The sequence below is a fragment of the Neoarius graeffei genome, chromosome 12, assembly GCF_027579695.1.
Source record: "Neoarius graeffei isolate fNeoGra1 chromosome 12, fNeoGra1.pri, whole genome shotgun sequence".
NCBI lineage: Eukaryota > Metazoa > Chordata > Actinopteri > Siluriformes > Ariidae > Neoarius > Neoarius graeffei.
The window spans coordinates 75,869,885-75,882,149 of NC_083580.1; the positions used below are offsets into that span (position 1 = coordinate 75,869,885).

Here is a 12,265-nt window from a genome sequence, read left to right on the forward strand (position 1 = left end):
CAAAAAATACCATTGGCCATACTGAGCCTAGCTACATTGCTAACAGGAGTGACAGCACGTCTGACTGACTGGGAGGTCGCGCAAAGCTCGGAGAGGTACGGAGCAGCTCGTCTCAATTCAGATAAGAGCATATTTCATTATGGAAATACGGTGGACTGTTCCTTTAAATCAGCGATTTGATGTTTGACGATGCTACAGAGTCTACTACGATACAGTAGCGGCTGCTGATTGACGCGACCAGCTTTTGTTTCTTAATTTTAATTCTGGATTGAATCTTAATTCACGGACCGACCGCCTCGTTAGCCTCTTAAATTATTTACCCATCCGTTGTGTTGCGTATATTAAAGAAGCCACTACAGCAATACTCCTGCGATGTTGATGTTGCGTTTATTCAAACGTTTTAGAAACCAAGAGAATTACTATCGATTAACTGACCACCTGTACGTCGTACAGCCAAATAGCGTGTTTTTGCAAATGGAAACGGAGCTCGAAGATGCTACAGACTTGGTGTTGCCATGCCAACACATGGACTCGCTGATTAGCCTGCTAGCTAGCTTGTTGCTCTTTGGGCCCCACACATGTACATTCCTGTTAAAGGTGCATCTGGTGAAAATGGCATCCCTTCTTTTTTTCCAAAAAAAAAAAATTTTCTTATGTTCATGAAAAACGCGTCGATTGCTCTGTGCTGCTGATATCGCTAACTCTGCTGGAGTAACATGTTAGTACTATGTTACAACTAACGAAGTATTGGTTGAATTGGAGTTATTGTAGCGAACACCGACAAGTGGTGTGATGCAAATAATGATGTGTACCAGAGCTGTCGTGACTCGTACAGTTATTCGCTGCTCGTCCAGTCAAATTAGTGGACCTGAGCAGTATGAGCAAGTGAGTCTCACAGTGCATATCTCTCTCTCTCTCTCTCTCTCTCTCTCTCTCTCTCTCTCTCTCTCTCAGGTTGTTTTGAGCAGCAGGCATCATGACGCACCAGTACCCAGCACTCTCCCCCGAGCAGAAGAAGGAGCTGCAGGACATCGCCCAGCGCATCGTCGCACCCGGCAAAGGCATCCTCGCTGCGGATGAGTCCACAGGTCTCGCAGATTCGCTTCACAACCTAGGATAGGACTGACTTTTTATTTATGCAGATGCATACTGTACAGAACATGCAGGAACAGCTTACAGTCAGCCTTGTCTTGTTTCTATATATTTAAAGGAGAACTGAAGGCAAAATTTTTGTCATCAAAATTCTATTTCTCATTTTATTAAATATCAGAATGCATTTTTGATCGCTATTTTGTCGCTGCTATAGCAAGTTGAGTATTTGGAATATGCTCTGTAATATATCAGTCCGTATGTCAAAGCAACAGCTGTAAACGAGATTCGTTGAGACCTGTGCGAGACATCGTAGGACGGAAGTAAAACGTACAGCGGAAATCAAGTGACCCTGCGTCCGAAATCGCTCACTCATTCCCTACTCACTATATAGGGAATTACTATATTGAGGTATTTCACCTGACGTCACAGGGTCACGTGACGCCCCGGTGTCCGCCATTTTGAACGTCAAGCTAGCTAATGTCAACAACATCGTAGCTGGTATGTTACTGTAGCAATGTTTACGTTCAGTCATTTGGATGACTGTTAAAACCTTTCAGTCTCAAGTTTTTCCTTTACTGGATTTACTAGTTTACTGAGCTAGCATGCACGCCGGCCGGCCAGCGCGCACGCTAGCTCCCAGCTTGCCCGAGCGCGCTAGCTCAGTAAACTAGTAAATCCAGTAAAGGAAAAACTTGAGACTGAAAGGTTTTAACAGTCATCCAAATGACTGAACGTAAACATTGTTACAGTAACATACCAGCTACTGTTGTTGACATTAGCTAGTGCTAACAGCTAGTTGCTAATACACTGCTACAACTACACCAACCCTAATAATACAGTTCTTGGTCATTGCCTGGTAACAGCAAATTTATAACGGGCCATGTCTCAACAGACTAAGAAGTTATTTCAATGACATTTAATAACATTTTGTTTATCCTGAGGACCGAAAGTAAATGAAAATGTGAACAAACCTTAGCTGTAATAAGATGGCGACCACCAGCTCCAGGGACGACCCACTGATGTAGGCATGTTACCCAGCCTGACACAAAATATTTGTGGGTATCCAAACTCTTATACGCTTTCAGATCAATACCTGTGTATGGCGATGGGTTTTTAACGACATAGGTATACAGATCATGTGGGCCGAAGTCAGGTAAAGACGAGGGCTTCGTGTACTTCCGTACGTCAGTGAACAATCCTGGTGGAAGCAGGTAAACGTCATTCTCTAAGCCTGCTAACCTCAATTTTTGCAAATACCTCTCCCTCTGCTCGCCCTGTAAATGCCCTACGTCGCTGGATAGTGAAGGTGTTTTCTGCATCTCGCTCCTTTTTCTTTTATGTTTTTCATTTGTCGCCTTCCTCGCATTCAAACTGATTCGAGCCGTGACATCCAAAATGGCAGCGTCACATGAGTGAAATACCTCAATAGAGGACTATATAGTGAGCTCATTGGTAAAAAATTTTAAAAAGGCTTTCGGACACTACTCCATCGCTCTGGTATTTACATCATTACTGTCGCACAGTTAAAGCCTAGGTCACAACCGGACGTATTTTTTTTTAATATAATATATATATATATAATATATAATTTTTTTTTTTTTTGGCGTTTCCCAAATCGCTGCTGCCTTTTTTTTTTTTTTTTTTTTTTTTTTTTTTTTGGTTCGTGGAGAAAGATGCACGTTGGCCGTAAGTTTGTCTTGCAACCTGAAAAAAACGTAAGCGCCCGTAGAGTTTGTTTGACATGACAAAGAACCTCTGCGGCTGGAAAATCAGCACGTCACACGCGCGCCCTCCGTGCGTTTCTTGCAAGTAGACCGGCTGTAGGAGCATGTATGGCCGGTTGTGACCGAGGCTTAAACCGTGCCAGATCAGTTGGCTGGTTGGTTTTCAAAATAATAAATACATGCGCGCGTTTTTGTCATAAATCCATATTATACTGAGCATATTTCACACATTAATCAATACAGTCCCTGCAGCTTTCAGTTCTTTTAGATCAAGGCTGAATACTTTCTTCTTTGCCGCTGCCTTTTTGTTAAATAAAATTTTAGACTTTTTTTTAAAATTCGATTTCTTTCAGCGTGACCGCAATGCATGATGGGATATATTGCTTTGGTTAGTGACCACTGGTTGTACACTACTTTTCGTGATGCATTGTGGGATACTTTGAGTGCACTATATAGGGTGTAAATAATTCTCACTAAGGTTTCGGACAGCACTACAAAATGGCGTCCTCACTATATAGTGAGTAGGGAGCGATTTCGGACACAGGGAAAGTGACCAACATGGTCACTTTGCAACGTTGTCAAAAGACGCGCGCGGCCTCTTTCGAACGCTGATGTAATCAAGCCGGAAGTTTTGTTTGTTTTGATAGCAATCAGGAAAGGTTGAAAAAAAGTAGGCAGTAATCGTCATTTAAACTCGTTTTTGTGCAATATTTTGTTTAACAGTTTTCGAAATGGCGGCACTGACACCTGGCTGACGCTTCACGTTTCGAAGCCTCGCACAAGTCTCGTGAAGATCACACGGATAAGGCCAAAAAAAAAAAAAAGTGTGTTTCCGGTAACATGAAATACTAAAATAAGGTCGGTAGGTAGGAAAGGTTTTTTTTTTTTGTTTTTTTTTTTTTGTTCAAAAAAATTAACATAAGTAAACATCTTACAAAATAGTATTTTGGCACAGAATCCTTTATACCACATATAATAAAATAAGTTTTAAATCTTTAAACGAATAAAAAAAAAAATCGCAAGAGTTCGAGTTATGATCTCCAGAAGCGATACTTCATGATATTTTCATGTAATAATGTGAAAACACCTTATCAAGAAATAAAGTGAAAATAACGTCCTAGGCTACTTCCATTAAAAGCAGACGGCCTAGCCTACTGTCGAACTTGGGTCGAGCAAAAACACAGAGCAAAAACATGGTGGAATCCTGAATGACTCCTATTTGTATAAATAGGGGACTACATAGGCGGCAAAATGTAGTGTTTTTCCCTGCCATGGAAGTGCACTTGTATACTGAAAAGGAAGCAATTTGCATTACAGCCTTGAATGAGGATTCAAAATGGCGGCTCGGCTCAGTTTATGCAGGAGGGCTGATAGAAGTGGCGAAACATTTTTACTTTTTATCGTTTCTTTCACAACTTGAATTCGTTGAAACAAAAAATTATGACAAACTAACGCCGCTTACACTAAAATATCGAGGGAAATTTGTAATAACTTTACGGTCGGCAATTTTGACGCGGAAATTCTCGATCGGTCGGTTACCGGAAACACACTTTGTGTGTTTTTTTTTTTTTGGCCTAAGCGATGCCTGCCGTGGACCAAACGAACTAAATTCAACACGGCTAAAAACCGAACAGGCCGATAAGTATAATATTTAATTGCAATTAGTTGCCAATACGAGTCACGATATAAGGTTACTAAAACCGAAAGCGTAATTGAATAACACGTTAATTAAGAAATAAAGCAAGTTTAAAAATGGCTTCAGTTCTCCTTTAAGTTGCACACTGCTAAAAACACAATTCTTAGCATCTTTCAAGTGAACAGGCAAAAATTATGTTGACTATAATTACACTTGTCCACTAAACTAGAAATGATTCAAGTATTTTCTATTAAAAAAAGCTGTTGCAGAATTATTGGCACCTCAGTGACTGAGATTGGGGAATCATGTTGTTGAAATTAAACCTGATGGTCGCCACTTCTTTAAAATGAGACGGCCTTTCAAGTTTGTGAAATTCAGTTCCGTCTGAAATGTGGTCATTGTGATTTATATGTTTATTTCTGGAATATCTCACAAAATATCAGGCCATTCTGTGACTGGGAAGTTATTTAATTTGAAGGGATTAAAGCAAATAATGTGCATGAAATCGCTCACTTCACGCAGTCGAGCAGACAGAGGAAGTCCATGTGCGCAGGTTTACCTTTGAGCGTGCACTGACAGTTCCATCATTCTGTCGCTAAATGAACAGCTGATCACACCGAGGTGCTCGCTGACCGCCGATATTTATTAGTTTGATAATTCCTGCGTTTCCTTTCCTTCGTATATAACATAACGTCTTTTCTTCTCGCTTTCTTTCCGTTACTGTAGTCGGTCTTTCACGTTTCATTCGCGCACTCACGTCCTCCATTTTTCTCTCCTGTTTCAAATTTGTATCCCACAATGCCTTGCGTGAACGAGGAAAGCCCACCACATGATGTGATGCATAATGTTGTATCTTGAATTGGGTCACAGTGAAGCAGGAACAAACAGCGGAGAATTTAGGGCCACATGGCCTTAAATTCATTAATTTTTTTTAATTTTTTTTTTAACTAATAAAATTGGAAGTCTGTGATTCGAATTCAGTAGCTGAACACAAATAATTGGGTGTTGAGAAATTCTTTTTATGACCTCAACTTGAAAAATCTGAAAGGCAGTCTAGCTTTAAACTAAAATATAAATGTTTTTTATCAATATGATTCTTGAAATGATTGTTCTTAAGAGCTAGCGAAAAAGCAAGTCTGTTTATGTATGTACATTTGAACTAAGTTTCACAATTCTATGCAAATTGAGTACGAATCGACAATAAAGTGCAGAATCTAAACGACTGGCTCGAATATTTCCTCAAGCCTGTCCTGTGTCGCTCAACGCCCATAAGCGACTTGTGTAAGGGTTGTTTTACAATCAGGGGACAAAGTTTGTGTCACAGGGGTCCAAAATTCAAATTGATTCAAACTGGTTCTTGTACCAGTTTTTAAGTGAAGGACAAGTTAAAGAACAGATTTCAGGTAATTTTTTGACGTGTGTGTGTATGGTAGTTTTGTGTAATCTGCTATAAGATAAAGAAGATTAAGTGTAGCTTTAAGCAGGGCTGGGAGAAACAAATGAAGTGATTCTCAGAGAGGACTTTTTTTTTATTTATTTATTTATTTTTTTTTTGACACAATTCCATACTAATTTGATCAAAATAGTCTGAAAACTTACTGGCATTCAACATTAAAACTTAACTATGTTTCCAATGATATGGAACCAAATATGTGTTTTATGGTATAAAGAATGATTTAAGTTAGGGCTGCACAATTAATCGAATTTAATCGAAAATCGCGATTTTGGCTGCCACGATTAAATTAAATGAAAATTGCGATTTATTTCCGTTTAAAATGCGAGCTCTGCTGCATATCTGATCAAGCACTTTTTGACCAGTACTCCGCCAAACCATTAGGGGGCGAACTGACGCATGTAAGGTTTCATTACTCCGCCTAAATAAGCAAGCAAGCCAAGTGCGCAGAGCTTCAGTGCAGCAGTATCCAGTGTTGCCAGATTGGGCAGTTTTAAGTGCATTTTGGCAGATTTGAACATATTTTGGGCTGGAAAACGTCAGCAGTATCTGGCAACACTGGCGGTATCTTCTTCAAGGGGTGATAGCGTGAGAGTAGGTAACAGATTGAGCGTATTTAGCACTGGAGGCAATGCTGTGACCTGCCTTCGCTCATGTTTAAAGCCAGAGCATGTTGATAGGCTGGTCTTTCTAGCTAAAAACTTGTAGGCCTCAGTATAATGCTGTGTAATTGTTGCAATTGAGTTTTCAGTTCCTTCATCCTTTGGTAATTTCTTGGATAAATTTCATTTATTTGTCATTTGGAAATCAGAATTTCTCTTTTAAAATTCGTTCTGCACTGAAAGCTGTTCATATTGTTTGTTTGAATATAGTGAAATAAAATTTAAGTGATTTCCCTAACATCAAGAATAATCGTGATTAATAATCGTGATTACAAGTTTGATCAAGATAATCATGATTATCATTTTTTCCATAATCGTGCAGCCCTAATTTAAGTGCATCCCTTTTGGAGCTACCTGTGGTCAAAAAAAGTACTTTTTCTAAATGACACGAGTAATTTTGCTAAATATGACATATATTGCCATAACCTAGTAAACTAGACCCAACCGCCTAGCGGCCAAAAATATTTTTGCCTACGAGTGGGTCTAGCCTCACACCATATCAACAAAACACCCCGGGCATCAAATCGTGCCCGCCAATCACAACGCAAGGTTTTTGTTTGGATTCTTTGGGCGGGCTTTTGCAGGAGTGACGACAAAGCTGCGCGACGCTGGAGAAAGCGCAACAGGAAAGATGGCTACGGCTAGTGAACAGCACGCGTTTGACTCCGCTTTGGAATCAGTTTTAGAAGAATTAGACTTGGAGTTTTCGTTGAAACATGAGCAGGAAGAGGCTCTCCGCTCGTTCCTTTTCAAGAAGGACGTTTTCGCTGTTTTGCCGACCGGCTATGGCAAAAGTCTGATCTACCAGCTGGCTCCGCTCGTAGCCAAAAGGATGGGGCTAGTTTGTGCAGTACGAAGAATTAATAAACAGCTTTGAAACATTACTTTTTGATTGTTTCTTATTTTCCCGTTATTTTAAACTTAAGGGAAATTATTTCACCAAACACCACTAAATAAAAACTCTCAAAAACAGTTTAAGCAAACACTTGAACAAAAGGTGTATGTTAAGTATGTGGTACAGACTCCAAACTTGTGGTCATTATCTCCAAACTTCTTAATATCTAGAACCTGTTTATTTATTAATACGCATTTTGAAAAATTATTTATTTCAAGGCCTCCCCCACTGCTTTCTGTCGCTCTGACTACGTCACAGTCACTGTTGCACTGATTGGTCAGAGCGTTGGCCTATACGCACAGAGACAGTTTGAAAGACAGCGGGTTGTTCCTCCCACACCCTTCGGAAATGCCTACGGATCGAGGCCAGACTAAATATTCACATTTAGTCTGGCTTGCCAGGCTAATATTGCCATACATTCACCAAAAATAATGTTATCACAATTTTTTTTTGCATGGTAAATAGAGCTATCACAGGGCTACAATAAACAACCAAGTTTATTTAGTCAAGCCTTTTGATACTGAAGATAATAAGTGTTAAATGTGATTTTTAGCTTGTGTACCCTGATTGTAAAACAACCCGTAACTAGTTTTCACATCGGATGAGGCTTGTAGTAGTAATAATCACTTTCGATATACTTTTCGCAACGGTTACAGAAGTTTGAGGTTTGCAGCAGTTCCTCTTGGCATGAAGCAATAAATTTGTGTGTGTGTGCAAACAGGCAGCATGGCCAAGCGCCTGAACCCTATCAGCGTTGAGAACACGGAAGAGAACCGCCGTCTGTACCGCCAGCTCCTCTTCACGGCTGATGAGCGCATAAACAACTGCATCGGCGGCGTCATCTTCTTCCATGAGACGCTTTACCAGAAGGCAGATGATGGCACTCCTTTCACCAAGATTATCAAGGACAAGGGCATTGTCGTGGGCATTAAGGTATAATTACAGCCCCATCCACCCAGGTGGCATGAGAACATCAAGACAGTGTTTTCTTATGCTGAATTTATTTTATATATGAATGAAAAATCTTGCTTTTGAGAGCTCATGGAAGCAGGAGGAAATGTCAGTGAGTGTAAATAAAATGGCCAGTGCGGGATTAGGATTAGGGATTAGGTGACCGTACAAAGTGGCAACTGGAGTGAAATGCTGCCTCTTTGACTGACTACATGATTTAATTATTAAAGATGTTAGACAGTGGGTGCAGAAGAGGAAATTTTCCGTCAGCGAATTACATTTCTCCTTAAAGGAACAGTCCACCGTACTTCCATAATGAAATCTGCTCTTATCTGAATTGAGACGAGCTGCTCCGTACCTCTCCGAGCTTTGCGCGACCTCCCAGTCAGTCAGACGCGCTGTCAGTCCTGTTAGCAATGTAGCTAGGCTCAGTATGGCCAATGGTATTTTTTTGGGGCTGTAGTTAGATGCGACCAAACTCTTCCGCGTTTTTCCTGTTTACATAGGTTTATATGACCAGTGATATGAAACAAGTTCAGTTACACAAATTGAAACGTAGCGATTTTCCATGCTATGGAAAGTGCGCACTATAATGACAGGCGTACTAACACCTTCTGCGCGCTTCGACAGCGCATTGATACGGAGCTCAGATATCAATGCGCTGCCGAAGCGCGCAGAAGGTGTTAGTACGCCTGTCATTATAGTGCGGACTTTCCATAGCATAGAAAATCCCTACGTTTCAATTTGTGTAACTGAACTTGTTTCATATCACTGGTCATATAAACCTATGTAAACAGGAAAAACGCGGAAGAGTTTGGTCGCATCTAACTACAGCCCCAAAAAATACCATTGGCCATACTGAGCCTAGCTACATTGCTAACAGGAGTGACAGCGCGTCTGACTGACTGGGAGGTCGCGCAAAGCTCGGAGAGGTACGGAGCAGCTCGTCTCAATTCAGATAAGAGCAGATTTCATTATGGAAGTACGGTGGACTGTTCCTTTAACACGGCCAACATGTAACAGCGAGGTGAAATGAGTATTCAGGATTCCCAGTTTAATTTTTCTTATTTAACACATTTCCAGTGCAAGTATCCACCAAAATAACACCCGATGTCTCGAAGTTCTTAAAGGAGAACCGAAGGCAAATGTTTTATCAAAATTCTATTTCTCATTTTATTAAATATCGGAATGTGTTTTTGATCGCTATTTTGTCACTGCTAGAGCAAGTTGAGTGTTTTGAAATATGCTCTGTAATGTATCAGTCCAAAGCAACGGCCGTAAACGAGATTCGTTGAGACCTGTGCGAGACATCGTAGAACGGAAGTAAAACGTACAGCGGAAATCAAAGTGACCCTGTGTCCGAAATCGCTTGCTCGTTCACTACTCACTATATAGGGAATTACTCTATAGAGGACTGTATAGGGAGCTCATTGGTAAAATGAAGAAGAAAAAAAACCCACTTTTGGACACTAGTCCGTCGCGCTGTTATTTACATCATTACTGTCGCACAATTAAAGCGTGCCAGATCAGTCAGCTGGTGGGTTTTCAAAATAATAAATACATGCGTGTGTTTTTGTGATAAATCCATATTATACTGAGCGCATTTTACACATTAATCAGTACAAAGTCCCTGCAGCTTTCAGTTCTTTTAGATCAAGGCTGAATACTTTCTTCTTTGCTGCTGCCTTTTATTAAATCAAATTTGAGACTTTTAATTTGATTCCTTTCAGCGCGACCGCAATGGATGGGATATATTGCTTTGGTTAGTGACCATCGGTTGTACACTACTTTTCGTGATGCATTGTGGGATACTTTTGAGTGCACTATATAGGGTGTAAATAATCCTCACTAAGGTTTCGGACAGCACTACAAAATGCCGTCCCCACTATATAGCGCCCTATGTAGTGAGTAGGGAGCGATTTTGGACACGGGTTGTCAAAAGATGCGCGCGTGCTCTTTCGAACGCTGATGTAATCAAGCTTGAAGTTTTGTTTGTTTTGGTAGCGATCAGGAAAGTTTGAAAAAAGTAGGCAGTAATCGTCATTTAAACTCGTTTTTGTGCAATATTTCGTTTGGAAAACGGTTTTCGAAATGGCGGCACTGACACCTGGCTGACGCTTCACGTTTCGAAGTCTCGCACAAGTCTCGTGAAGATCGCACGGATGAGCGACGCCTACTGTGGACCAAACGAACTAAATTCAACACGGCTAAAAACTGAATAGGCCGATAAGTATAATGTTTAATTGCAATTAGTTACCAATACGAGTCACGCTATAAGGTTACTAAAACCGAAAACGTAATTGAATAACACGTTAATTAAGAAATAAAGCACGTTTAAAAATGACTTCAGTTCCCCTTTTAAGAACCTTATTAAACAGTACTCAAATGGAAAAACCTTTACTACAGAGCCATAGCAATGATCTTAAACGTCCCGGTTGGTACAACCGGTTCGATAACGTGCAGCTGGAAAGTCCATGGAACCAGACAGGTCCATCAGGCAAGATTTTACAACCTGCTCTCCGACTAATATTAAGGAAGGTTAGAGAGGAGCCACTGGAAAGGAGTTGCAGGACGACCTGAAAGCAGCAGGAACAAACCATAAGCAATGAGCTGCATCGCGGTCATCTCTTTTCCTACACCACATATAAAACTCCTCTGCTAAGAAGATCTTCAGGTTCAATATAATCTGTGCCGAGTTTCCTAAAAGCATCGTAGCACGAAGATCGTTAAATGGTAGAGCGAGCAGCACAATGAACTCTCTCTCTCTCTCTCTCTCTCTCTCTCTCTCTTAAAGATGCTCTTAGCATTAAGAGGCTTTTGAGAAACCCGGCACTGATCTGGTGAAACAAATGTAGAAGTCTTTGATGGTAATGCTGCGTTCATGTGCTATGGGAATTATGGTAAATACCAAACGCCGACATGGAAAGCACACATGAACGCCCCCTCTTGTGGTATTTTCCACTGGGCAACTCGTAGAAAATTTTGATACACGGGTTGCCGAGATGAGATGAACTTTAACCTTTTCAACATGGCGGCGAGCAGTACAAGACTAGCTTATGAACCAAGAAAGAAGTGGTTTTCACCTACGGAAAGCTGACTCTCACCTTTTAAACGAGTCATGTTATGTATATTATGTTATAATATGTATATTATAACCTAATACAAAATATTCTGTGGCTGTCCAAAGAACGCCAACAATGATCTAGATACTGGCTACTCTCATTGTGGCTACAGCCAAATTTCCAAAAACTGCGTGGCATTCGGTGTGTTAAGAAAATCTCTACTTGTCATGATGAGGAAATATTCAGCATTATTTACCTTTTGACTTTTGATAACTCGTATTCCTGCTGCAGCTGATTAACAAGGCAATCTACAGGGATGGGAATTTTCCGCGGAATTCCGCGGATTTTATCAACCCAGGGGTCATTTTTGTGAATCGTCTAAATCCGAGGAGAAAATATTTAGGGGGGGGGGTTAGGTATGTGTTGACCCGGTCAACCATCGGGAACAAGGCTCTGTTTACATCGGCAGTTCAGAACGTACGCTGTATTTGATTGGCCGTTGAGAGAGAAATATCGCGAGTATGGTAAACGAGCATAGATAGGAAAGGCCAAAATGTCACATGCAAGCTTCGTTCTGGTTGGTTCTTCGCGTTTCGCTTTCTTACTCATTCAACATGGCGCTCCACGAGGCCGGAGATTGAGGATGTAACAGCGAATAAGAGCTTCAAAATGGTGAAAATTATCACAAAAGAAAACGAATCGCTTATTCAGATTAGCTGCTAAAAGGAAAAAAAAAACATCTCTGCAATGAAGCATTCCTAGAAAAAGAACTTTGTAAATATGTTGAAAA

General features: G+C 40.6%; 1 protein-coding gene across 1 annotated transcript in view; it reads left to right on the top strand.

The window, feature by feature from the left end:
• Positions 1 to 12,265, top strand: part of aldocb (aldolase C, fructose-bisphosphate, b) — a 38,119-nt gene that overhangs the window by 11,151 nt on the left and 14,703 nt on the right. The window contains exons 2-3 of the mRNA XM_060936424.1: positions 955 to 1,088; positions 8,184 to 8,395. Coding sequence (XP_060792407.1) covers positions 977 to 1,088; positions 8,184 to 8,395 — 324 coding nt within the window. The 5' untranslated portion in view covers positions 955 to 976. The remainder of the gene's footprint in view (positions 1 to 954; positions 1,089 to 8,183; positions 8,396 to 12,265) is intronic.